The following is a 26,518-nucleotide window of genomic DNA, read 5'->3' on the forward strand; positions in this document are numbered from 1 at the left end:
GTTCCATGGTTGTGCTAGGGCATCCAGGCCCCTTGATTGGTCTCATCTGTTTAAGGAAAAGAAGGCCTTCACCTTTGTATTGCTCTGTGATGCAAACAGATCTGAGGAAATCCCCATTTCTGTTAGTTTTTGGAAAATTTCAGGGTTCAGACTCCACGCCAACTCCAGAATTTTTTTCCTGCTCAGAAAGTCAGCTACTAAATTCAGGTCACCTTTTAGATGTACCACCGATAGGGACCTCAGGTTGTTTTCTGCCCAGGACAGAATCTGACTGGCCAAAGATAGCAGCACCCTGCTTCTTGTGCCCCCATCTTGTTATACAAGACAGAGCTGTGGCGTTGTCGGATAAGACCTGGATATGGTGACCCAGAACCAGCTCTTTGAAGGCCCATAGTCCCAACAGGATGGCCCTTAGTTCCCTCTAATTGGAAGATCTCCTGGCTTCTTTGACTGTCCAGTTCCCCTGGGCCAATTGTCTCTCCAGGTGGGCATCCCTCCACCAGGAGCTTGCATCCGTTAACCTCCAGTCTACTGGAAAACACCAAAGTAGACCCCTGTCTAGGTTTGAGTGACTCCATCACCAGAGCTTCCTCTGAACTTGAGCGGGCATTCTGAATAGCTTCTCCAGGGACTCTCCATAGGACCAATTCCTCAATATTGCCTGTTGGAGATCCCTTGCATTGTACTGCTGGAATGGATGCAGTGAGGAGACCCAAAACAGACATAGCTGCCCTGATAGAAATTGACAGGTTTGTCTGGGTCCTCTTCACTGCACTTTGAACCTTTTCCATTTTCTCTTCTGGGAGAAAAATGCTCTCCTGTATGGAGTCAATGGTGTATCCCAGGAATTTTATCGACTGAGATGGAGTCATGTTTGATTTCTCCCTGTTTATTAACCAACCGAGACCTTCCAAGTGTCTTCTCGTCCTTCCCAAGTCCTTGTCTAATAGATGCTTTGTACTGGCAAATATTAAAAGGTCATCCAAGAATGGGACAATTGATATTCCCTCTACTCTGAGGGGGAATAGGGTCTCGGCTATGATTTTTGTAAATATCCTCGGAGATGAGGACAGCCCGAACGGAAGAGCTCTGAACTGAAGATGAAAGACTGAATCTCTCTTCCTGACCACAAACCTTAGATATTTATGCAATGCTATGGCTATAGGTGCATGGAGATACGCATCTTGGGTCTATGGATTCCATAAAAAAACTGTTTGGTGTCCGGAGACCCTTTACTGAGAACATTGTATCCATTCTGAATTTCTTGTACCTGATTGGGGGGGGGGGGGGGGGAACATATATGATCACCCTTTGTTGAATCAATTCCTGTAAAATGGAGATCATGGCTACTGGTTTTTCTGGGCCTTGAGGAGCCAGTTACACAAAACCGAGTGGGGGGGGTTTGAGCAAATTCCAGCCTGTAACCTTTTATTGTTTTGAGGTTAAACAGACTGTTCTTGACTTCCACTGTGGAAAGAAGGTCTGTAGCCCTGCTCCCACAGTTGGAAGACTGTCACTGGCTCTTTGGGTTGGGGGGGGGTGGACCACCTCCCCCGACGTACCCCTCCCTCTGAGGCCTCCAGGGCCTTTTATATCTGGTCTCTTTAGCTTACGAGGTTTTTCGAAAAGCATGAAAATTTTTAGTACCCTAGGGGGGTTCACCTTTTTCTTGACAGAATGGCCAACAAGAAGGCCTTTCCTGTAAAGTATGGCTTCTAGATCAGGGCCAAAAACCAAATCTCCTTCAAACGGAAGACCGCATAGTTTGGTTTTTGAGGCAGTATCCCCTTGTCCATGTCTTAATCCATAAAGCCCTACGGGCTGAGTTTATGAAGGCTGAGAATCTGGCTGACATCTTAATGGATTCAGCTGAGGCATCTGCCATATACCCTATTGCTTTTAAAAGGACAGGCAGAGTATCAAGCAGATCCTTTCGAGGAGTTCCTGCCTCGATATGAGCTTTTAACTGTTCCAGATTTCTGGCTACCACTGTTGATGCCATAGCTGGTTTTAGGTTTGCCAAGGTTGAGTCCAAAGCCATCCTTAGGAGAGAGTCAGCCCTCTTGTCCATGGCATCCTTTAGGATACCCATGTCAAATGCTAGATCCGTATTCCTTGAAACCTGAGAAAAAGCTGCGTCAAGTTTAGGTTTTTTGTTCCATACCCGAGAGCCATTCTCAAAAGGAAACCTGCGTTTGAGGGATCTGGAAAAGAAAGGAGCCCTCTCTGGGTCCTTCCATTCTTTTAATAGTGTCAGATAGAAACTTATGCACCGGGAACACTGTTTCACCTCGCCCATACCCTGAAACATCTTATGCAACGACAGTTAGGCTTTATCCTCTGATATTCAGAGTAGTGTGGATAGTTTTCAGATCATCCACCTTCTCTAGGGATAATGAAGTGGAAGCCTTACTTCCTCTGCTTCCTCCTCAGAAGCTGAGGACCCACTACAATCCTCATCCTCCGAGTCACTGCCCCCTCTGGATGCAGAAGCTGAAGAATGAGAACGGGGTGCTGAGCCGTTACCTGCAGCTGGGCATCTAGCCAAGACTGGAAAGATTCAAAAGTATGACAATTCTTTCCGAAAGGAACTTAGCAGCTCTCCTTGCTGAGACACAGGAGGAGTAGTAGAAGCTGCTTCTTCCTTAACCAAATAGTTTATGCAGGACCTGCATAAAATCTTGGTCCAAGATTCTCCAAGTATGTTTTTACATGGACATTTCCTCTTGCTAGAAGGGGAGGAATGTTTGGTCTTTTTTCACCTTCTGAAATACACCAAAAACCCATTCCCCAGTTTAAGTTATGAAAAACCAACCAGAAAGAGATATGCTGCCAAATGGAAAAGAAAAGACTAAGACTTCAAATTCTATTTGCTCTTCAGCAAATCCTGAAGAGCAAATAACCAGTAATCCTGGTTTCCCCAGATTGGCCCCAGCGGCCCTTGTTATGCAGACCTGGTGCGTCTGGTGGCAGACGCTCCTTGGCGACTGCCACGAGAGGACCTCCTACCTCAAGGTCCAATCTTTCACTCTGCTTTACCATTGCTGGCTCTTTAGCACCAGGCTCTCAATAGCCATGCCGTTGAGGAACTGGGGTCCATCGGACTCCGATTCCAACTATGCTGAGGGCGTGGAAATCTTCGTGGAAGATGTACTTGGAAGGCCTACATCTCCATGTGTGAGGAGAAAGGGTGGCATCCACGCTCCTCTTCTATATCCAGGATCCTGGTGTTTCTTCAGCAAGGTGTAGACCAGAAATTGGCATTGAGCACCATTAAGGGGCAAATTTCAGCCCTGGCTGTCTTTTCAGCGACCCCTGGTGTCTCATTAGCGAGCATCTTTTGTTCAGGGGGGCTCTCCATGTAGTCCCTCCGGTGCGTCCACCATTGCCCCCATGGGATTTGAACCTGGGGTTGTTGGCGCTTCAGAATCCACCGTTTGAGAATATCAGGGAGATTCTTCTGTTGACCCTTTCACAGAAGGTGGTCTTTCTAGTGGCCATCACATCGGCCAGGAGGGTTTCGGAATTGGCAGCCTTGTCATGCAAGTCGCCTTATCTGGTCATCCACAGGTATAAGGTGGTGTTGCATCCGCAATCATCCTTTCTACCAAAGGTGGTTTCGGCTTTTCATATCAATGAGGACATTGCATTATTATTGTTGTGTCCAAAGCACCCCAAAGAGGTGGCCCTTCACGCTCTCAATGTGGTTAGGGCTCTGAAGATGTACTTGTCTGCCACAGCTCCCTTTCGGAAGTCAGACTCAACGTTTGTTTCGGTGGCTGGTCTAAAGAAGGGTATGGTGGTCTCATAGGCCACCATTTCCAGGTGGATAAGACAGATTGTAGTCCAAGCCTACGCCTTGAAGGGGCAGGTGCCACTGTACAAGAGCAATTGGAACCTCATGGGCCTTCCGACACCAAGTGTCTGTCGCTCAGGTGTGTGGGTGTGGTCATCTGTCCACACATTTACCAAGTTCTACAAGGTAGACGTCAGTGCATCGGCTGATGCCCGTTTTGGCTGCAAAGTTTTGCAGGCGGCCGTGTAGTTGCAATTGAGATTTTTTTTCCTGATTTTTCGATAAAAACGCAGTACTGTTTGTTAATGCACTGTTGCATTACTTCCACAAAAAGGTCGCGGTGTTGGGGATCTCTCCTGTTGAGAATGCCCGGTTATATGGTGGTGCATTTTTCCGTACGACGTTTTTTGTGGCTTTAGTTTCACTAGTTCCCACTTGCAATGGTGGATGAAGTTTTAATGCCGTTTTCCCACCCCTTGTTAGGCACTGCTTGGGGACGTCCCATTTAGTTATAGAGGAGCTGTGTCAGTTGGTCGGTGAATACAAGAGAAAATAGGATTTTTGTACTCGCCATAAAATCCTTTTGTCTGTAATTCACCGACCAACACAGCACCCACCTCTACGTTATACTGCTTGACGTACTGAGTTTTGCCTGGGAGCAGGGAGGGTTGTTAGCACAGGGTCCGCCCCCCGGGGCAGGACTAAAGTTCTGTGTATTGTGTTACAATGTTTGCCTAGTTCTCCTAATGGCAGGCTAACCCATGTAGTTAGAGAGGAGCCGTGTCTGTTGGTGAATTACAGAGAAATGGATTTTACTGCGATTACAAAAAAATTCTATATTTATTGTTCATTTTACTTTTAGTTTGACACTTTTTTCCCCCAAAAATAATTTTTTCTCATCACTTATTCCTATTACAAGGAAAGTAACCATCCCTTGTAATGGGGATATGGAATGACAGGTCCTCCTCATTACAGTGAGATATGGGGTCAATAAGACCCCACATCTTACCTCTATAGCCTGAAAAAAAAAAAAAAAAAAAAAATATATATATATACACACACACACACACACACACACACACACACACACTTCTGGCTTTGATCGTATTGGCTAGTCGGTAGAAGCACCGGGGGGGGGGGGGGGGGGGACATCCCCTCTCGCCTCCTGTAAGAACGATTAAGCAGCGAAACAGCCATGGCTGGGTATCACCGAGTATTGCAGAGTATGGCAATTTATGGAAGGGTATTGCGGGGTTAATTGTCGGTGAGCAGCTCTGGGCACTGCAGATCCAACCCACAGCGCTGCCGACACCGATCTCTCCCCTCTCACTGTACCGATCGATACAGAGAGGGGAGGGAGAAACTGGCGTCATAACATGATGCCGGTGTATTTACAAGTTATCGCTCCGTCATTGCGGCCGCTTACCACGAGCCGTGATGCAGACCCAGATCACAGATGCTCTGAAGTGTGCGCCCCAGCGGGCGTGTGAGGGCGGAATTCTGGGAGGACGTCACAGACTCACTAAAAATACAGCATTATTCCTGAAACTGATAGGAAAAGAATGATGTAGGCTTCCCATCTGATCTCTCAGATACAAGGAAGGGAGAAATAAACATGGCCCAAACAGTAATGACAGACCACTGTCCCTGCTTAGCTGAGCCTGGCTGACAACCGTGGCTCCTGCCTCCGCCGATGGATCCTCCTCCATCGTCAGCGAGGATACAATGGCGCCAAGTGCTTTAAAAGTTTGATTTCTGCGGTCTTTTGCCGTTTCTGGAAGTGATGTGAGCCGTATGAGACCACCCCCTCTCCCTACATTCAAGCGGCCGGAAACCAGAAGCCACGCTGTCGGAAGTCGCGCCCCGGAATGACACGCTCGCCATTCGAACACGGAAGGCATGAGGCTGTTCAAATGGAGCGAGATACGAATCACGGCCGTGTCTCAGCCTCTGCTGCCGGTCTAGTAGAGGGTAGGGACTCCCCACAGCCTAACCCCCCAGGGTATGAAGGAGAGTGGACGCCGAAGCAACCCCCGCGCATGAAGTGAGGAAGCTGGGCCAGGTCTGAAACAAAACACAAAAAACAAACCCCACTACAGTCACTACACCAGAAAAAGTTTCACAGCCTTCTAGGATGACAAGGAGTGATAGACTTACCAGCAATGTTCCCCAGTGCCCAAACTGCTTGTTCACTTATTTGTGCATGTGGGGAGGAGAGCAGAGATATAAAGGATGGAATAGCATTTGCCTCTACCACAGCTTTGGTCTGGTCTGAGGTGCCAGATGCAATATTAGTAAGGGCCCAAGCTGCTTCAAACTGCAAAACACTGTTATCATGGTAACTCAGGAACTCCACCAGTCTTGGTATAAGTCCAGCCTCAATAATATCATTTAAGGGAGGATTCCTCTCACGTGACAACATTTTCCTGCAAGGAGGAATATAAAGTTAAAAGCTTGTACCAGTACTCAACTCCCCTTTAGGATTTTTTTAGCTAAAAAAAAAATCCTAAAGTAAAAAAACAAAAAACAAACACCACATGGCATTTCTTTGGTAGGCATCAGACAAAGGGGGGGGGGGGGGGGGGGGCTGTAAAAAAATAAAACCCACTTAGTGGCTTGAATAAGCTGCTAGACAAAAATCACAAAACTGGTGCAGTTTAATGATGTGACCTACTATTAGCCATGGCAAAACAAATACTTATTATTACTATGTTATTAAGACCAAAATACCCAAAGGGTTTAGCATTTTCAGGAACCCTTTCAAACATTTACCTGGTAGCCTGTGTGCATTTCAGCTCTAGATCTGAATCACCAGAATGAATACCTTCAATTATTTCTTCCAGAGACAGTGGAGGACCCTGAAAGGCGAAATGTAATGGTGTACAAATTATTTCTGGTTTAAAACAAATACACACATTGCACAACATGGGGAAAGATCACTAAAGAGTACTTCATTTTAAGATGCTTCCAAAAACGAGTAGAGTTACTACAGTCAGGGCCACCTTTAATATTAACTGGACCCTTAGCAAACATCTTGCCCACCCCCCATGCGATTTTTTTTTTTTTGGGGAAGAAAAAAGGAGGGAGGTAAGGGCCGAGAGGGGGAAACAAAAGAGGGGGTGAAGGAAGAGCATGGGGGGGGTGTTACCAGGAGAAAGTAGAGAGGGAGAAGGGGACAGGAGCAAAAAACATTGTCGGTGGGGGAGGGGGGGGGTCTGTATGCAAAAGGCTTGCTCAAACACCAGTATGGCCTCCCCCACTCAGGCTGCTGCCCCCTGGACCCAAATAGCAGCGGAGTGTGGGATTGGACAGGCAGATGAGTGAAGGGCTGGGAGAAAGGTAGTGACAGGATTGGATAGGAAGAGTTTCAAGAGTTTCCTAATTTTCTTATCTCCAGTTAGTTCTAAGGCAAAGTGAGCATTAAAAACAAAAAAAAAAAAGAACACTCCTCAGGCTTATTGTAAGGAAATACAGCACCAGCTGCTTCCGCCTCCAGTATTGGATATAAAGTGCCACGGCTCCTACTTCCTCTGGAGCCCAATGGAGGGCAGCATGGGCTCAAGGGGCAGCACCCCAATAATGACAGGGCGCAGGACAGCTGTCCCGTTTGCCTGCGTTAAAAGGACAATCCTGACTACAGTTAGAGGCAGGGTTATACAGAAGTCTGTTTACCAGTGTCCCAGCCTCCTGTAGGTGGCAGTATAATCCAATTCGGCTTAATACTTATGTCCTTCTAGAAGAATTTAAAATCCTTGCAAAGCAGTCTGTCTCTTTTTAATGTACACAATTACAGGCAGAAAGTCAATCAAAAAAAAAAAAAGTCAAGCAAACTTTGGGATTAACATCTCAGACAATTTTACTTTAGCAACAGCATAGCTATAGTAAAATGAATAGGTACCTGTTGACACTTTTGCTGTTCAGGAGAGTTAATCAACTCTTGTGGACACATCACATTTCTCCTTTTTAGAATCTGCTCATCTTTCCTGGCTTTTCTAAGCTCCACATTGACCTCAGCTCTTCGTCGCCTTAGTTCCTAGAGAATTAGATGGACAACCAAACGTCTCAAATAAAATGGCCCCCAACACACACACACACACACGACCCAAAACACCCTGCTTCCATCCTAAATACACCACATTCAAGAGTGCAGAGTTACAAGATAACCCTGTTAATGCATGTTTAAACAAATGAGATTCTGCAATCCCCCATCCCATGGGGGCTTGGCCACAAGTGTTATGCAAATTACATACATCTTTACAGTATCTAACCCCCCCCCCCCCCCCCCAAAAAAAATATTAAGATATAGCTCACCAGCCCTTATATATGATGGAGGACTGGTAAATGCAATTTATTCTTGTACTTGGGTTTCAATGTCAAGAAAATGCGTATTTTAGGGTTCAAAAAACACCACATGCAGGCAGTGAGTGTGCTGTATTTATAAGTTCAGTAGAGCCATAGGTATTGGAAATTTTCACCATGGCAAAACCGATAGCAAGGCAGCCATCCTGAATCAGCTTCCCCAAGCATAAATTTCAAAGCAGAGGCTGTTTTCATATGTACCGTCCAAACTGTTCTGCACAGACATGGTGGAGGAACCTATTAACAGTGGTTGGAAACTACCATTATTGTGGTATGGGTGAAGGCATGTGATCTGCATAGTACGTTCTGGATGAATACACCCTCTAACCAGTGTTTCTCAAACTTTGTCACGCAGCAAAGATCTAAAAATGTTTGCAACATACCTAAAGGTTTAAGTTTGTGGTCAGCTATTATATAAATATATACACACACACACACACACACACACCTTGTGTGATCCGCAATATTATACATCACAGATATAGTAGGCATATCTGTGTGGAAAGGTCCCGATGAGCTGGCCCCTCCTGCAGAGTTAGGCAGGCTGGTGGCTGATCTGTGTAGCAGAGAGCTACAGGCAAGTAGCTGTGTCTGCAGAGTGGGGCCAAGATGCTAACAAATTAGGGGAGAAAATTGTCAAACTTTCAAAGCTATGGTCCCAATGAGCTGGCTCCTTTCGCAGAGTTTGGCAGGTTGGCAGCTAGTCTGTAGCAGGGACCTGCAAGCAGCTGTGTCTGCAGAGTGGAGCTGTGATGTTGATGTGCTTGTGTAGGAGAACTGACAAAGCTGGGGAGCACAAGTCACATCCCATGCACTCTGCAAATCACCGCATCCCACAGACTCTGCAAGAGAAGCCAGCTCATTGGGACCACAGCTTTGACAGTTCTCCCACTTACATCAGAATCTCAGCCCTGCTGTGCAAACAGCTGCTTGCCTGTCAATCTCTGTAACAGACCTGCCCAAATCTGCAGGAGAAGACAGCTCATCAGGAGCAGTCAACCCATTAGATATGCCTACTTTTTCATGAAACAGCAGCAAGTGCATTATTTTACATTTTATCCCATACTGATTACAACCTACATTTAGATGGGTGCACCCCTTCTGGCTATTTTGCATTTGTGCTACAGGTAACTTGGGATCCATCATAGGGGAGCAGCGCCGCTTATGCTACAGGTAATTTGGGAACCATTAGTGCTGCTCTCCTATAGATTTTCCCCAAGTCTTTCAGGACAGCCACCTTAGAGGATGGCTGAGCACTTACCCCTAGGGCGTGACTACTGCTTGAAGGCATGATCCTTAGCAGCTAACAGGTCAAATCTGTAGTGTGACAGTGGTAAAGCTGGACCTCGTTGCAGCTCCACAGATTTGCTCCGGTGGAACATCAGCCCACGATGCTGCCATAGCCCTAGTGTAATGGGCTCAGATACCTTCTGGGACCTCTTTAAAAGCCATTTACTGAGCTTGCCAGAACCACTTCTGGAGGGAGTTTATTCCACAGCTCTTACTGTGAAAAAAAATTTGTTTGGGGGGGGGGGGGGGGGGGGCGAAAAATAGATTTCATCTCCAGACGCAAGCGTGCCCCCTGGTCCTTTGATGACCTTAACCCCTTCAGCCCCGGAGGATTTTACCCCCTTCCTGGCAGCACTTTTTGCGATTCAGCACTGTCGCTTTAACTGACAATTGCAGTTGTGAGATGTTATACCCAAACAAAATTGTCACTCTATTCTCTCAAAGAGCTTTCTTCTGGTGGTATTTGAACTCTGGGGTTTTTTTTTTTTTGCACTAAGCGTCAATTTTGAAAAATATCAAAAACATCATTTTGCTTTAACCACTTCAGCCCCAGACCATTTTGCTGGTCAAAGACCAGACCGCTTTTTGCGATTCGGCACTGCGTCGCTTTAACTGACAATTGTGGTCATGTAACGTGGCTCCCAAACTAAATTGACGTCTTTTCCCCCCCCACAAATAGAGCTCTCTTTTGGTGGTATTTGATCACCTCTGGTTTTTATTTTTTGCGCTATAAAACAATAGAGCGACAATTTAAGTTTTTTTTTTTTTTTTCCCCTGTTATAATAAATATCCCCCAAAAAATATATAAAACACAACATTGTTTTCCCTCAGTTTAGGCCGATACGTATTCTACATTACATTTTTTTTTATTTTTAAATATCGCAATAAGCGATTGATTTGCACAAAAAATAGGGGATAGTTTTATGGCATTTTTATTAATATTTTTTACTAGTAATGGCGGCGATCATCGATTTTTATTGTGACTGCGACATTATGGCAGACATTTGACATTTTTTGGGACCAGTCATTTATATAGCAATCACTGCTATATAAATACAGTGATTCCTGTGTAAATGACACTGGCAGTGTAGGGGTTAAGTGTTCCTAGGGGTGTGTTACTAACTGTGGGGGGCTGGACTCTTTTAGTGAACACTGTTCTCTGCTCCAATCACATGGTGCAGAGATCAGCGTCACTAGTTGCTAGGCAGAATGGGGAAATGCTGTTTACAACGGCATTTCCTCGTTCAGCCGCCCCATGAGACGATCGCTGGTATGCCTGCGACTGGACTCACGGGGGTCCCGACCAGCACGCGAGCGCGCCGCCAGCATTAGAGATTGGATGTACCTATACACCAATATGCCTGCGCCATTATGCTGACGTACGTCGTGCGCTAGTCGGGAACCGGTGAAAATATCACAAAAAAAAAAATTATACTATCCATCCATCCACACACACACTATAAAATTATACACATTTTCCTCAATTTAGGCCAATATGCATTTTTTTCCCCAAAAATATTGCAATAAGCAAATATTTATTGGTTTGCGCAAAATTTATAGCGTCTACAAAATAGGTTAATTGGATTCTGTCTAAATTGTCCCTAGTATGTATGAATGTGAGTTAGGGACCTTAGATTGTAATCTCCTTGAGGGTAGGGACTGATGTTAATGTACAATGTATATGTAAAGCACTGCGTAAATTGATGGTGCTAAATAAGCAACTTAATAAAAATCACCCATTTCAACGTTTTTTTATTAGTAAATGGCAGCAAACTGCACTTTTTTTTAGCGGGACTGCGACATTATGGTGGACACATCGGACATTTTTGAAACTAGTTTGGGACTAGTCAAAACACACACACACACACAAAGATTCTATGAAAATGCATTGATTACTATGTAAATGACACTAGCAGTGAAGGGGTTAAGTGTGTCCTAGGGAGTGATCCTAACCGTTACGGGGCTGGGCTTGAACACACAGGACAGTGGTCGCTGCTTGATGAGAGCTGTGATCTGTCCTGTCAGTAAGCAGACCAGGGAAATTCTTTGTTTCCAAAAGCATCTCCATGTTCTTCCTCTCAGTTACACAATCGTGAGCATCCTGGACAGAGTCCGCAGAACCCACAGTTACAGAGACAGCGCGCACGTGGCAACGCACCTGTACACCCTTTTGCCTACCAGTGTTATTCTGCCAATGTACATCTGTGTGCGCTGGTCGGCAAGCGGGTAAAGTGAATAACCCAACACCAAGTTAACCATTACCACTACTACTCAAGAGGGAATAAATTCAGTTCCTCTAATCCAGGGATATGCAATTAGCAGACCTCCAGGTGTTGCAAAACTACAAGTCCCATCATGCCTCTGGGTGTCATGCTTGTGACTGTCAGTCTTGCTATGCCTCATGGGAGTTTTAGTTCTGCAACAGCTGGAGGTCCACCAATTGCATATCCCTGTACAGAATTGATAGTATAGCCCAGGAACTTTGAGATGGAATAGTGCTTTATTTCTGTTTATCCAACCAAGCCTGTGTCTCCAGGTCTTTTCCCAAAAGATCCCAACTTGGCAAATAAACAAACAGGAGGTAGACCAGGTATGGGACAATCAATATTCCCTGTTATCTGGAGGTGTGCCAAGGCTTTTGCCATAATTTGTGAAAAACCTTGGAGGGGGGGGAAGACAGAGCTCTTCCTTTTTTTGGGCTGAACTGTAGGTGCAAGCCTACCCCTGCCATCGCAACTGCTAACCGCAGATATTTGAGATGCTGGTGCTATGAGAACATGAAGGTAAGCTTCCCCGAGGTCTATTCAGGCTAGGAAGCAGCCTGGCATTAGAAGTCTTCACTGAGAAAATGTTATCCATTCTGCACCCCTCGTACTGAATAGATCTGTTTAATATCTGCAGGTTCAGAATTAATCAATTTTTCTGAGTGCTTCTTTACTAGCAACACATGCGAATAGCACCCTAGTTCTTCCTCTTCCTGGGGAACTGGGATGATCACTTTCTGCTCAACAGGAGCAATGACATTGCTAGGAACTTTTCCTGATCTCAGGGAGCCCGAGTTATGTAAAAAGGACTTTATGGTGACTGAGAATTCCCATCTGTAGCCCTCTGATATTACCTCAAGGACAAACCGGCTGGTTATTGTGGTCTCCCCCCCACAGTGGAAGACTGCAGCTTTCCTACCACAGCTGTCACTGATTTTTAGTGGCTTGGTTAGGTTGGAATAGCATCTGAGACTTGACTCAACCTCTGGAACCTGCAGGGTCTCTTGTATCCAGTCTCCTGGGTTTGGCAAAAGGACAAAAAAAATAAATAAAAATTGTTACCCTGGAGGTGTTACTTTTTTACTGTAAAGGCCTTGTCCAACATCCTGTCCAACACAACTTCAAGATTTCGGCCAAACCCCAAATCCCCCTCAAAAACGGAAGACCACATAGCTTTGCCTTTAAGGCGGCATCTCTTGACCAGGTCTTAACCCATAGTGCTCAACTTGCCGCATTTACCAGGGCCCAGGATCTTGCAGAGGCATCTGCCATGAATCCTACTGCAATACTGGCAGAGTGTCCAGACCCTTGCAGGACTTCAACTGTTCAAGCCCATGCTCTAGCTTCCTGGCCACCACAGTTGAAGCCATTGCTGGCTTTAAGCAGGCCAAGGTTGAGTCCCAGGCTTTTGACAGGGAATTTACCCCTTTTATCCAGTGTCTTTTAGGACACCCATATCCTCAAATGCCAGGTCTGTATTTGGTGGCCTGTGAAAAAGCTGCATCGAAGTTAAGTTTGTTCCATACTTGAGCGATGTCCTCTTTAAAAGGAAATCTCCTCAAGTGATCTGGAGAAGGTGCTCTTTTGGAGTGTTTCCACACCCTCTTTATGGTTTCCAACAGGAACTTCTATACTGGAAACAGTGTTAAACTTCCCAAGCCCTGAAACATTCCATCATGTAAAGATAATTGGGCTTTGTCCTCTATTGTTGTCTTTAGATGTCACCGCTTCTAGAGACAGACTGTAGCACGAAGAGGCTTTTTCCTCATCTTCCTCTGAACCTAGGGAATAACTTCCTCCTTCATCCTCAGAATCACTGGGCTCTCTGAGTGCCAAAATAGAAGACGAGAACAGGGTGGTGAACTACCCCTGCTGCCAAGTTGTATAACGGGACCTTCGTCCAGAAAGGATCGGAACATTTCAAAAATGAGTTATTTCCAGAAGGAGCTGAGCAACTGCTAAGGCTGGGAGGCGGGTGTCTGGGGATAGCTTCGACCAACTCTGCTATGCAAGTCCTACACCACACCTTGGTCCAGGAAGCTCCCAGTATTATTGCCTGAAATACACCAAACCCCCCTCCCCCAGTACATACATCAGTTACATGGGAAAAGAAATAGCATATTTTGCTTGGCAGGAGGGGGGATCCCAAAAGTTTTAACCCTTTAGCTACTGTGCTGCCACCACAGCTCTAATACAACAAAAAATTGTGACCACAAAAACCAAGTCACTATGCCAACAAACCATTGTTCATGTTGTAACCCAAGGAGAGAGATGCAGGCTCCCTCCTCCTACCCCAGGGGACTAAGGGAAAAAAACTCATGACCCACACTGGGACCTCTGCCCCTGCTTGCCTGGGTCTGTGTGGCCTTAGTAGCTCCTGCTCCCATCACCACCTGACCCTTTGGATCAATCTTACCAAGGCTCCAGCAGCATCTGGCTGCTTTTTATATTTGATTTTTCTGGTCCTGTCACCGCTGCGAAGACCGGAAGTGACATCAGCCGAGACTGCCAAGCACCGCCGGAAGTCCTGCCCCTGGCCAGAAATGATGCACTCGCCACCCGGGACCCAGAAAGCATGGGAGGCACAGGAGTAATAGGGATGCTGCTTGCAGTCCCTTTCCCAGCCACTGTCTTGAGCGGGGACCTCCAGCAGCCTTATTCCTCACTGAGCATGAAGGAGGAAACACCGGAGCACCCTCCTTCCATCAGGAGGGATGCTGGGCTGACCTGCAACAAACTATACTATACACAGGTATGCCCCTTACTACCCCCACCTGGAGAGAGCATAGCACACCCGATTCCCTACAGTGCTTCCACCATGGCAGAGGAAAACAAAACAAAAAACTGACTGCAGTGTTTCCTGGTATAGTGGGTGGAGCTGCGCTTTCTCCAGGTGTCGTCCTGAAAGACGAGGTGAGAAAATCTAGTATTCTTCAGTGCCAGTCTTGAAGTGCATCTTGATCTGTGTCAACCAATACTCCATGTTGCGGCCCACCACTATGGCCACCTTGAAGTTTCCTAAAGGACGAGTCCCAGGTCTTTAGGAGCAAGTCCATCCCATTGTCCATGGGGTCCACCAGCACTTTAATGTCCTCAAAAACAAATCCTTATGCCTGGAAACCTATGAAAAGACCACATCTAGCCTTACTCATCATCACGTAACAAACCTACATTTCAGAGCTCTGAAAAAAAAGACTCGCTATTCTCCTTTAACTGCTTCATCCAGGACATAGTGGACCAGAAACACCCTCTTGTGCTCCTCCAAACCCTGGTACATCTGGTCATGGAGAGACCATGCCTTTTTCTCTTCATGCATCCCCAAGGTGGTATGGATGGCTCCCAGGAAATCCTCCATCTCTTCAAGGTAACTGGTATTCTATACCATTTAACAAATTCTACATATATGAACTGGTTAAAACTAAATTAAAATTTGCACACATACAATTGATATATTTCACAGCAACTTACATTGGCAGAATGGCACGGGGGAAAAAACCCCCCGTATTCTACAAAAAATAGGGGATAGAACTTTTGTGCAAATCAATATACACTTCTACATATTTTTGGCAAAAATCACAACACATCGGCCTAAACTGTGGAAGAAATTTGTTTTTAAGTGATCGCCAGAGACCGCGTGGCATGTGCTTTGAGATTAGCTGGGACTGCTCTACCTGCTTGTTCATATGCTATGGTAATTGCTTGTCTGCTCCATCTTGCGTTGCATTGTTTGATGCCTGCTTGCCTCTTTGTGCCACAAAAACTGACTAACAGATATTTTCTGAACTCCTTTACCCTGGTCTAAGTAAAGCAGACACCCAACATCTAATAAATGAAGAATTACCTCTCCTTAGCCGTCATCAAGGGGTCAGTCTGTCTACAAAGCTAGACAATGCGGCCATCTGGATCCCAAGGGTCTTGGTTGCCAAGTCTGAATCCACTCCCTCTTGTAGGAAGTCTAGGATTGTAGGGATGTTTTGTTGAAAGGTCCCCTTTGTTTCACTCCAGAGAAGACCCCCCCCCCCCCCCCAGACCCTGGCATAAAGAAGTCTGGTAATTTGCTTTCTGCTCAGTCAATTACTTTCCTGCGCAAGCTCTTCCTCTCAAGAGCCAAGCTGTCAGTTTGAAAAACCCCAGCTCCAGGTGGTAAGGTGGACCCTGAAGCAGAAGGTCCTGATGTTACATAAGGCACTGCAGGGAGGCCACTGACCAATTTCCCAGGATGGGAAACCAGGTCCTCTTGGGCCAACAGGGAGAAATCAGGATCAGGCTGCCCCTGGACCAACTCACCTTTCTGCACCATTGTTGGGATCAGTGCCAAGGGGGGCCCAAAAGCCCAATCTTGTGCCAACGCATCCACCCCCTTAGACCCCTCTACAGAGAAAAGAACCTTTTGACTCCTGTTCCCCCTGCAGGCAAAGAGGTCCATCTTTAAGGTGCCAAATTGTTGGCACATGGGAAAATACCTTGGGAATTTAACTTCCATTCTCCCTGATGTACAGTCTGTCGACTGAGGAAATCAACTTCTGCGTTGAAGATATCCATCCCCATTCCCCCGCCCCCCCCCCCCTTTTATATGTACTGCTGAAATTGAGGGAATTCTGTTCTGCCCACTCAGAGTTCCTTTGTTAAACCCATCAGTAAGAGAGACCGGGTACACCCCTGACAATTCAGGAAGGCCACTGTCGAGTTGTCGGAGAGGACCTGGATCTCTCCCCCCCCCAATCTTGCCCTCAAGTGCTCTTAGAGCTTCTCCAACTGCTAGGAGCTCCCTGAAATTGGATGCAACTGGCTCCTGAGAGCCTCTTCCATACACCCTAGGCCAGCAGGACCTCCAGGGCATGGTCACAGGTATGACCTTTGTGAGCCCTGTAGTTCCACCAATGGTATAAGTTTTTTTATTGTTTTATTTTTAGGTGCCCCATTGGGGACTGTCCCTAGGCAGGATGGGGGCCCCGTCCTCAGAGATACGGTCCCTTTCTCCATGGCAGATGAAGTTAATGCCCCCAGATGAAAAGGGGTCCCTGTCCCCAGGGGAGGTGGAGGTCCCTGTCCCCAGGGGAATGTAATGGTGTGTGGGGGATAGGGTCCTCTCACTCACCATGACTAAGCTGAAGGCCGTGCACTCATCCATGTTGGCCTGGGCTCCATCCAGTGTGCTGGATGGGCAATCAGCATATCTCCCAGAACTCTGGCTGGGGAGAACAGACATCGGACTGAGCGGCAATGCATGGAGCAGGAGATGGATACTCTGGAGGAGCCGGCCGAGGACACAGGGAATGCACAACTAAAGAGCAGCCAGTGCGATAGTCAAGCATGGAGCTCTGCTGGTCACCCTCCACCTCCAGCCACCCGTGCACATGGTGCACTGGTACCCCTAGCTGCCTACCATATGTAGAGGGGGCTGCATGGGCCCCCTGCATCACAGGGCACTGTTGCAGTCGCGACTGCTACACCCCCTATAGTTACGCCCCGGCTTTCGCCGATCCCTGGGTAGATGAGTTAGAAGAAAGGGTTGGTGGGTTTGGAATTATATTCCAGTTTGTAGCCCTCTTATCCACTTAAGGATAAGAGGCCTGTTCCCACTGTGTGTGATTAACAGAGCCTCCTCCCTTCCCTGGCATCACTTGGGATCCTTGTTGGCAGGTTTTGTGGATAAAAAAAAAAAAAAAAAAAAAGGCCTTACAGGAGATTGAAGCCATCCCCCCCCCCCCCCCCCCACTCGATAGGGTCCAAACTTGTACCAAATAGAAGGGACCCTTTGAATTGCAACCACACAGGCGTGTTTTTGATGGGTGGTCCCCATCCCAGTCTTAAACCATACGGCCTTCTAGCCGAGTTTAGGAGGGCTGACGATTTTGCGGACATACGCACAGTTTCAACTGCTGCATCTGCAAGGTAAGCTACTGCCTTTCCAAATCCTTCCAGGAAATCCAAGAGTTGCTTGGAGGTATACGCTACATGGTCCATTAAACTTTCTTAACTATAAATCCACATTTCTGGCTACACAGGCAGATACCAGGTCTACTGGTGACTCCCTGGGCAAGAGCTGGCAAGCAACAATATATACATTTTGGTTTAAAATAGGATTTAAAAGTACAATGAATACGTGAACTTACTGTTGCATCTTTGCCTTTATTCTTGAACTTTTTCATACGGTCATCTGCTTCATTTGTGGTTGGCATCCTTGCAGAAAAATGCTTAAGTGCTCACTTTACTCTTGTGAAAATCTGCAATTAAAATTGAATACACAATGTTCTTTAGGAGTTATTTAAAAAGCTTAAATTTCCACATTAAAATATTGTTTGTTGATAAACTATTAGAGGAAGCTTTCAGAAACTCAGTAATTCGACTTGGATAAAATTTCTGTTAGGAGTGCAAGCAGTAAAGTCATCATATACAGACAACCCTCACTTAAAGTTCCATTCCTATAATTAGGTCAAGATGTTTATAGGTAGATTAGTGTAGGCAGGTGGCCTTCTGTGTCGTATGTTACTTGCCTGCCCAGGTCAGGGGGAATGGTTAACATTTTGCTACCTTTCTAGGACCCAGCCTCCCTCCCTTGTATTATAGAAAGGGTAGAGGTTCAGGTCCTGGGGGGCAGAAAAAGGCTTGAAAAAAGGTCCACCATCGATGCACCAAATCACTAGCACAGCCAGCCATAGTCATGGACAGCTCCGTTTAATTTTTGCCATTTATGGCCTTTTCTCACTACTCCTGTGCCAGGTACAGAGATAGGTGCAGTTAGGAGGTTTATACATGTTATTCTGAACTTTAAGTTCAACTGCCATGAACCCGGTGTGAAGTTGTTCAAGGGGTGCATGTTGGGTATTAGCGTATTCTTAAGAGAAGTAGGGGTTTGGGGTTTTTCCTCCAACATACTTACCTAGGTGGATGCAGCATTGGACCAATGCTGCATCTCTCTGCCTCTGCACCGAGAACCGAGCGATTGCACATCATGATGGCCCAGTTATCACAGCTCCAAGCAGAGAGCTGCTGACTGTCAATCAGCAGCGCTCTGCTCCTCAGTGCACATTGAGCACTGGGCTGAGGAGGGGCATTGAGCAGCCTTCTCAGTGGCATGCTGAGAGGCCGAGACAGGTGTCAATGCTGGCACCTTGTGGATCCAGACTGTCAAAAAGAGTCAACCTGCAAGGCCAAGAGGGAGATAGGCACCTTGGGCAACTGCTAGGAAGAATAGCTATAGCAGCCAGTTGTTGGCTTATTACCTGGTTAGGAAACCGGTCCTTCAGTAGTGAGCGGGAGGGGGCAATAGGTGCTTTGACAGTCTCCTTCGGTCACCGGGAGCAGAAGAGCGTTTGAGATCTAAGGCTAGATCATTGGGTATGGGAAGGAAAGTGTTAAATCAGCACATGCACGAGACCCATGCTGTGTGTACAGCAGGGTTTTAATCAGTTACTGGGAGTGAGGCTACTGAGATAAAATGATTGGTGAAGTGGGCAATAGCTGTGCAGGTCTCTTCAAATGACACACATACATCAGTACAAATGTACTTAGGACGAAACATCTTGCGGAGGCACTGCATACACATTGTTCCTACACAAAACAGGATTTTTAAAACAGCTTACCTGTAAAGCCTTTTCTTTGATGTAAATCAGGGGACAGAGCCATAGCACTTACTATGTGGGTTATAGGACCACTGATAGATGGACAAAGGCACGCCCCAAGGCAAGAAGTGTATGCCTATATAACCCCTCCCACTACTGGGAGTTCTCAGTTTTGTAGCCAAGCAATACAAGTGTCTACCAAGGGAGGGACCTCTGTGTCCCCTGATTTACATAAAAAACAAAAAAAAAATAATCCAGGTTTCTTACATCGGGACACAGAGCCATAGTACTTACCATGTGGGATGCCCCATAGCAATGGCAACTGAAGGTATGGAGACAACAAAAACAGGAGGCCAGAGGACTCATACTGCAGCCTGCAGTATACTGCACCCAAAGGCAATATCCTCATGACCTTTATAGATTAGATAAAATCTGATAAACATATGAACCGAAGACCAAGCAGCAGCCTTACAGATCTGAGCCATAGAGGCCTGATGATGCACCCACCCAAGAGGCACTAATCGCCCTGGATGAGTGTGCTTTAACATGAGAAGGAAAATTTTTCTTCTTTAAGCTAAAGCTTGAACAATCACTTGACAAAGCCATTTGGAAAAGGTACCAGTTACTTACCGGTAACTGTCTTTCTGGGAAATCTTCCAGGATGGCACACCTGAGAGATGAGAGGCTCCTCCCTACAGGAAACACAATCAATCGACAGCTGTTTTAAGTCCCCCACCCTTCCCCTTGATCCTCAGTTTGTAGAGAAGTAACTCCTGAACCAGGTTCACAAGGGAAATCATTGCTCATAGGTACTCACCTTCTAGTGTACTAGAATTTTCCCTCCTCCAACGGGCGGGAAGTAGGCCTGCCGTCCTGGAAGATTTCCCAGAAAGATAGTTACTGGTAAGTAACTGGTACCTTTCTCAAGTCATCTTCCAGGACTGCACACCTGAGAGGCTAAACAAGTACCTCAGGCCTACCTTAGGGTGGGGCCACTGCAAGACCCTCTTGGCGAACCTTGGTTCTGCAGTGAGCTTTACCTCCATACGCTCATATGCTTGATGAAGGCATCTTAGCTGGATCATGCGGCTGATCTGCAGGTCTGCGCCACAGATGTTCCTGCCTTTTCCGCTTAAGATGCAGTATCTAGGTGAAATGGGCTCTTAAAAATGGAATCAGAAAACATGTTAAACTTGTAGGTTAGCAATGTTGCCTATCTCACACATCTAACAACCATGGCCTATTGTGCCTGTAGGTGCTACTTAGAACCACTAAAAAGATAAATAAGAGACCTGTGTAAGACAAGGACACTACATTAATCAATAAGAGGGCCTGTCTTAACACTACCCTGTTGAGGGAAATAAAACTGCAAAAAAGGGGGGGCCCCGACAGACAATTTTTTTTTTGTTGTTCCTTTTTATCTTTATGTCAGCAAAAGACTAAAGGGAAGCCTACTTAAAGGGAAATAGATTAACAGAAGCTTGAACCCTGGGTTTAAGGCATGCCCAATCTATGTCCTTACTTACGCCTGAGAGGAGATTAAAGTCCCTAGCAGGAGTAGACTACCCATATTGCTTCGTCTAGTTTTGATAAAAGGGCGAAATGAAGGCCATGCACCGAGCCGAAACCTATTCGATCGGGTACACATCTTTATACTTCATCCTCAGGCCCTAATACTCCTCTGAACAGAACTCTCCAAGTTCTTACTAAACAGGGCGATTCATTATCCCCTTTCTCCAGTGTCCCATAACCCTACAGGGCTTCAACCCTAGGAAATGGTTCTGGCATCCCTGAATGTAAGTGGTAAAGGTTTTCTGACATGTGGCATCTGCAGCCCGAACTCCTGGCCCCTCCATGGAAAAGGCTGAAATACAAAAAGGTGATACATTATTAATATCACAAATAAAATGATCATAGATTGTGGGCACGGCACAATAGATTTAGACAGAAAGGACACAAGCATAGACAACAATGTTGTGTGCCTGAGTGTGACTAGATAAACCAATATATCAAATATGGGAAGAGACCCAAATCTGAACCTCAATGTAGACAAACAGTCCTCACAGTCTGGTTTTCTGATGTGCTGCCAAGACGTAAAAACATTAAGACTCAAGCAAACCCTAAATGCTGCGTATTTCTTTAGTACAATAATACAGAAAGGACAGGAACCCCCTTTACTGTTGTGTTTTACCCATGTACAGCAAAACAAGGCTATAAATATAAAGGCAGAAAGACTGGCAAGAGTATGACAAAGTAAATGGAAACTAGCTGCCAAAATTAACCCCGTTCACATCAGGGTCGGCAATCCTTGATTGTGATCTACCAGTTGACAAGTAAATTGTGATAGTCTCTGCCTTGCCAAACCGGCAGAGCTGCGTCATAGCTAATCCTAGCTGGCAAAGGCATTCCCGCAGCATGCCCTTTGCCTACATGCGGCTGCAGGGTGGGGACTGCCTCTGCCACCTATGACAACTGCATGATAACTTGTGGGTTTGGGCTCTTGCTCTGAGCTCCTCCCAGGCAGCTCTTCAGTCCATCAAGGCACATGTGGAATAGATGAGGGCCAGCTGGTATCAGCACTAGAACAGTAAACACAGAACAATGTGCTGCTATGAAACCACGTGCGTGCCCTCCTGCTCACCCTCGTACACTGCCTTACACCCCACTGACCACTGCAAAAAGTTGGGGGTAGTTTACTAGAATTGGTGTAGCCAGCTTTTAACTTTAGCGTGTTAAATTAAAAAGAAGTCCAGCCTGGCACATGTATCTGGGCTTCTCCTGTAAGTCACAGGAGTGCAATTTGTTTTGCACTCCTGTGAACCAATTTTCAGAGAGTGGTCTTAAGTCATCTCTGCTGATGTCACTGGAATCAGTCCAGGCACCATGTCAATCACGACAATGCAGTCTGGATCTGCTAGGTGCCTGGACTGATGCCTGTCAGAGCTGCTGAGAACAAGATGGCCGCTTACTGCCCTCCACAGCTTAGTGGAGCAATGAGCGTGGAGGAGCAGAGGAGAGCTGCTGATGGACAGTTCTGTTCTTGGGGGGATCTGTGAGAACTGAGCCATCAGCGATGTTTGATCGCTCACTTTTCAGAGGCTGCAGGTGACAGATACAGCATCCACCTATAAAAGTATGATAGGTGGGAGAAAAAACACACACCTCTTAAAGAAACTAGCTATAGTGGGATTTTCCTAGAGAAAACTGGAGGAAAAAACTAAACTGCCATCTGTACCTTTAACATACCAATGGAAAGACCCTTAGACACCTTCCTGGGGAAAAATAAAAATCCAAAATTGATGGGTTGTGAGTCACAGAGTTACATTTCTTCCAAATCTTGGCCTATATAGCTCTTGTAACTGGCTTCCAGCAAGTAACCGGGGGTTTGACCCCAGTCCCAAAAAAAATAAAAACACCCACACACCCCCCACACACTGGGGAGGCCAGTATTGGAGGCTGAGTGGAGGCTCCGAAACAAGTCTGTAGCAGGGAAAACCATGGCATCTTGGGCCAAAAAGAGGCTATTAAGATGATGTCTTTCAGAGGAAACTCCCGGAGGACTACTAGAATTGGCCTGATAAGTGGGAAGGTGCAAGGCCAAGGATTCACTAGAGCAGTGATGGCAAACCTTGGGACCCCAGATGTTTTGGCACTACATTTCCCACAATTCCCAACCTACACTGCAGCAGCATCTTGAGAAATGTCCAAAACATTTGGTGTGCCAAGGTTTGCCATCACTGCACTAGAGCATCGATCCCCAGAGATTGATCTGCTGGGTTCAGGGAAAAGAAATTCTGTCTTGCAATTGCTTTGCAAAAAGACTTTGGGAAATCTGCATCTTCCGTCAAAGTTCTGCAAAAATCTGTGTGGAGGGACCAATTGTTGCAACACCTGGTAGCAGTTGAGATAATCTACCAGACAGTTTTGCGTCCCTTTCAGGTGTACTGGTGTGACCAAGGCCTGATTCCCTGGGCTATAAATTGAAGGATCAGACTTCTTGTACCTCCTTGCTTGTTAAGGTATGCAACAGTAGTAATGTTGCTGGATAGAAACTGCAGATTGTGACCCCTGACCTCCGTTTGAAATGTCCCACTAGAAACTCCTGACTTAATGAAGCCTTTGCTTCCTGGAGGACCATCTTCCCTGTGCTACTGCGTTTAGATGGGCTCCCCAACCCCAGGAACTTAAATGTGTTTGAACCTCTGGGATATTGGAATGGACTATTGCAAACCCCTTGTCAGGTGAAGTTGCGACCACAACCACATCTGGAATATGCAGTTCAGTTTTGGGCACCAGTTCTCAAAAAGGATAAAAATCGGTGAACTGGAGAAAATGCAGAGAAGGGCAACCAAACTGATAAGAGGCATGAAGGAACTCCGCTATGAGGAAAGATTAGAGGAACTGAACGTATTCACTCTTGATAAGAGGAGATTAAGGGGGATATGATCAACATGTACAAATATATAAGGGGTCCATATAGTGAACATTGTGTCGAGTTATTCACTTTACAGTCAACAGAGGACAAGGGGGCACTCTAAGTCTAGAGGAAAAGAGATTATCTCCAAATACGGAAAGGTTTCTTCACAGCAAGAGCTGTGAAAATGTGGAATAGACTCCCTGCAGAGGTGGTTATGGCCAGCTCAGTGGATTGCTTTAAGAAAGGCCTGGATTATTTCCTAAGTGTACATAATATAACGGGGTACTAACATTTATAGGTAAAAGTTGATCCGGGGAAAATCCGATTGCCTCTTTTGGGGGGGGGGGGGGGTTTGCCTTCCTCTGGATCAACTGTGGGTATATGGGCTGGTATGATAGAATACATATATTCTATCTATTTTTTTGTGGTTGAACTGGATGGACTTGTGTGTTTTTTTTTTTAACCTGACTATGTAACCTTTTTATCCTGGAGCAAGAGAATTAGACCCACTGTTCTTGAAACTTGAGGGAGATTCAGCGATTGGTCTGCAAAGCTGAAATCACCTGAATCAGAGAGACATTCCTGCTAAAGGAAAATCTGATTTACCGAACAAAATTTCGTATCCCAGATTAGTCACCTCCTGAGGCAGAATCAGGGAAGACTTCTGTTGAGCAACCAACCCAGCAACTGTAGAAGTCTTATACGGTCTGGAGATCTGCCTCCAATTTCTGGTATGATTCTGCCACCACTAGTAGGTCCTCCAGGATGATTGTAATCGCTTTTAGCCTCAACTGAGGCAACGCTTCTCCCAAGACCTTTGTAAAAGCTTGGGGCTGACAATCCGAAGAGTAGTCAGAAAGTGACTGATTTTTGACCCCATCTTGACAGCTAATTTAAAAAAAAAAAAAAAAAAAAAAAAAAAAGTAAACAAATATTGAAAAGCTGGATTCATAGGGGGGTGTGCAAATAGGCATCCCTCAAATCCAGTGTAGCCATGAAGTAGTTTGGGTAAAGCAGTTTTGATTGAAAATACAGTTTCCATGCAGAAATCCTGGTACCCAATTGAGCGGTTTAGAGACCGGAGGTTCAGATGATACTTTCCCAAAGGCTTCCTTATGAGAAAAAATAAAAAGCATTTGCACTGATTCGCCAAGGGATCAGGACTTTGAATGAGTATCCAACAATCCCTCAGTGAGGGATGGTTACCAGCAATCTCTGGCAGCTGGGAAGAGAATTCATGCCTGTGCCCATTGGTCACTAGGTCCAGGAAGAATGGACTTGGTGACAGCTTCAGTGTGGGAAGAAGGCCCTCAATCTTCCTCCCACCAGAAGAGGAGTCATGGCTTGGCGGGTTGTTGAGGGTTATGACACTCTCCCTCTTACCTCTGCCTTTGTGCCCTGTCCAATTTTTTTGGGCCAGTTGTCTGCCACTGCTGCCTGCTTTGGCCATGAAAAGAAAAAGCCGACGGCCAAAAAGTTTTTCAGGAAAGGCTCCTCCTCCCCCCCCCCCCCCCCCCCCCATCAGCCATGGGCTCTAATGCTTCTTGCAGACCAGAGCCAAAAGAGATGGTCACCTGTTAAGGGAAGAAAACATAGGCGCAACTTAGCAGTCACCTGACCAGGTTTTAAGCCAGAGACTCGTGGCCAAATTCACCAAGGGTGAGGTCCTAGCTGTCATTCTAAACAGACTCTGCTGAAGAATCTGCCAAACCAACTGCCTGAAAGCAGAGTGGGAAGGATTTAAAGATTTGTTCTCTTAAAGTTCCTGCTAAAAGAAGCATTTGTATTAAAACACCTCCAGGTTTATGGTTACACAAGTAGATGCCAAGGCTGGTTTAAGACCTCCAATAGGAGTACCGGTCCCTGCATTGGAAGCATCTCCCATCATCCATCGGATCCCCAAGTGTACCCATATTGTCATACACTAGGTCCGTATTTTTGGATCATCCTCTAATGCCACTCGGTAACCCTTCACTGATGGAGGGACCAGCTAAAGGGCCAGGTGCGACATCTTGCTGAGGACTAGCTGGAGGTTGAAAGTTTGAAAACTGAAAATGTAAAAAAAAAAAAAAAAAAAAGAAAGCACTGGAAAGCTCTTTAACAGAAGCTGCCAGGTCAGAACTTTGTGCCATAGAATGTTCCTTGACTAAGCCCTCAAATGCAACTCCTGCACAAAACCTTTCCCCAGGATTCCCCTAAAAAACTCCACGATAGGCACTTTCTTGGACTAGTGTGATCTTGGATTTTTCAATGGGACTTGTCCTGAAACGACAAAACCCAGCACAGCATCAGCCCCTGCTAGCATAAAAACACAAAGCGTGCACCCCCCCCCCCCCCCAGGGGCACCATCAGGGGGTACAGGCATTACACATGTAAGGGGCCCGAGTGTCCCTAGCGCCCGCTAACCCCCCCCCCCCATCCAGAACCGCAGCAGATACACATCCACATGTGACGGTTTAACTTCACTTCCGACAGCACAAGCCGCCGCCCCCCGGAGTTAAAGCAACTCGTCCGATCTCCACGACAGCATTAGCACCAGCCTAAACTGATGAAGAAAAACCAAGTTAGACTTACCGGTAAAATTTTCCACAAGTCTTTCAGGACAGCACCTGAGAGATAGGGACTCCTCCCTCATCCTTAGGAAACACCTTCCTCCAAACTTTAAAAAGGGAGTCACCTCCCTACCACACCTCAGTTGTAGAAGAGAACCTCCGGCCCCGGCTGGAACAAAACATATGTTTATCACAGCATAGCACAATAAAATACAATAGGGTGGGATGTTGCTGTCCTTGAAAGACTCCTGGGAAAAACCAAGTTGCCGATAAGT

General features: G+C 46.2%; 1 protein-coding gene across 1 annotated transcript in view; it reads right to left on the reverse strand.

Moving 5' to 3' along the window:
• Positions 1 to 26,518, reverse strand: part of KPNA7 (karyopherin subunit alpha 7) — a 98,094-nt gene that overhangs the window by 58,218 nt on the left and 13,358 nt on the right. The window contains exons 2-5 of the mRNA XM_077448762.1: positions 17,826 to 17,936; positions 7,695 to 7,829; positions 6,569 to 6,654; positions 5,954 to 6,222 (exon numbers count right to left, since the gene is read on the reverse strand). Of these exons, the coding sequence (XP_077304888.1) occupies positions 5,954 to 6,222; positions 6,569 to 6,654; positions 7,695 to 7,829; positions 17,826 to 17,891 (556 nt within the window). The 5' untranslated portion in view covers positions 17,892 to 17,936. The remainder of the gene's footprint in view (positions 1 to 5,953; positions 6,223 to 6,568; positions 6,655 to 7,694; positions 7,830 to 17,825; positions 17,937 to 26,518) is intronic.

The sequence above is a fragment of the Lithobates pipiens genome, unplaced genomic scaffold, assembly GCF_037356315.1.
Source record: "Lithobates pipiens isolate NorthernLeopardFrog02 unplaced genomic scaffold, aLitPip1_a1.2 Scaffold_22, whole genome shotgun sequence".
NCBI lineage: Eukaryota > Metazoa > Chordata > Amphibia > Anura > Ranidae > Lithobates > Lithobates pipiens.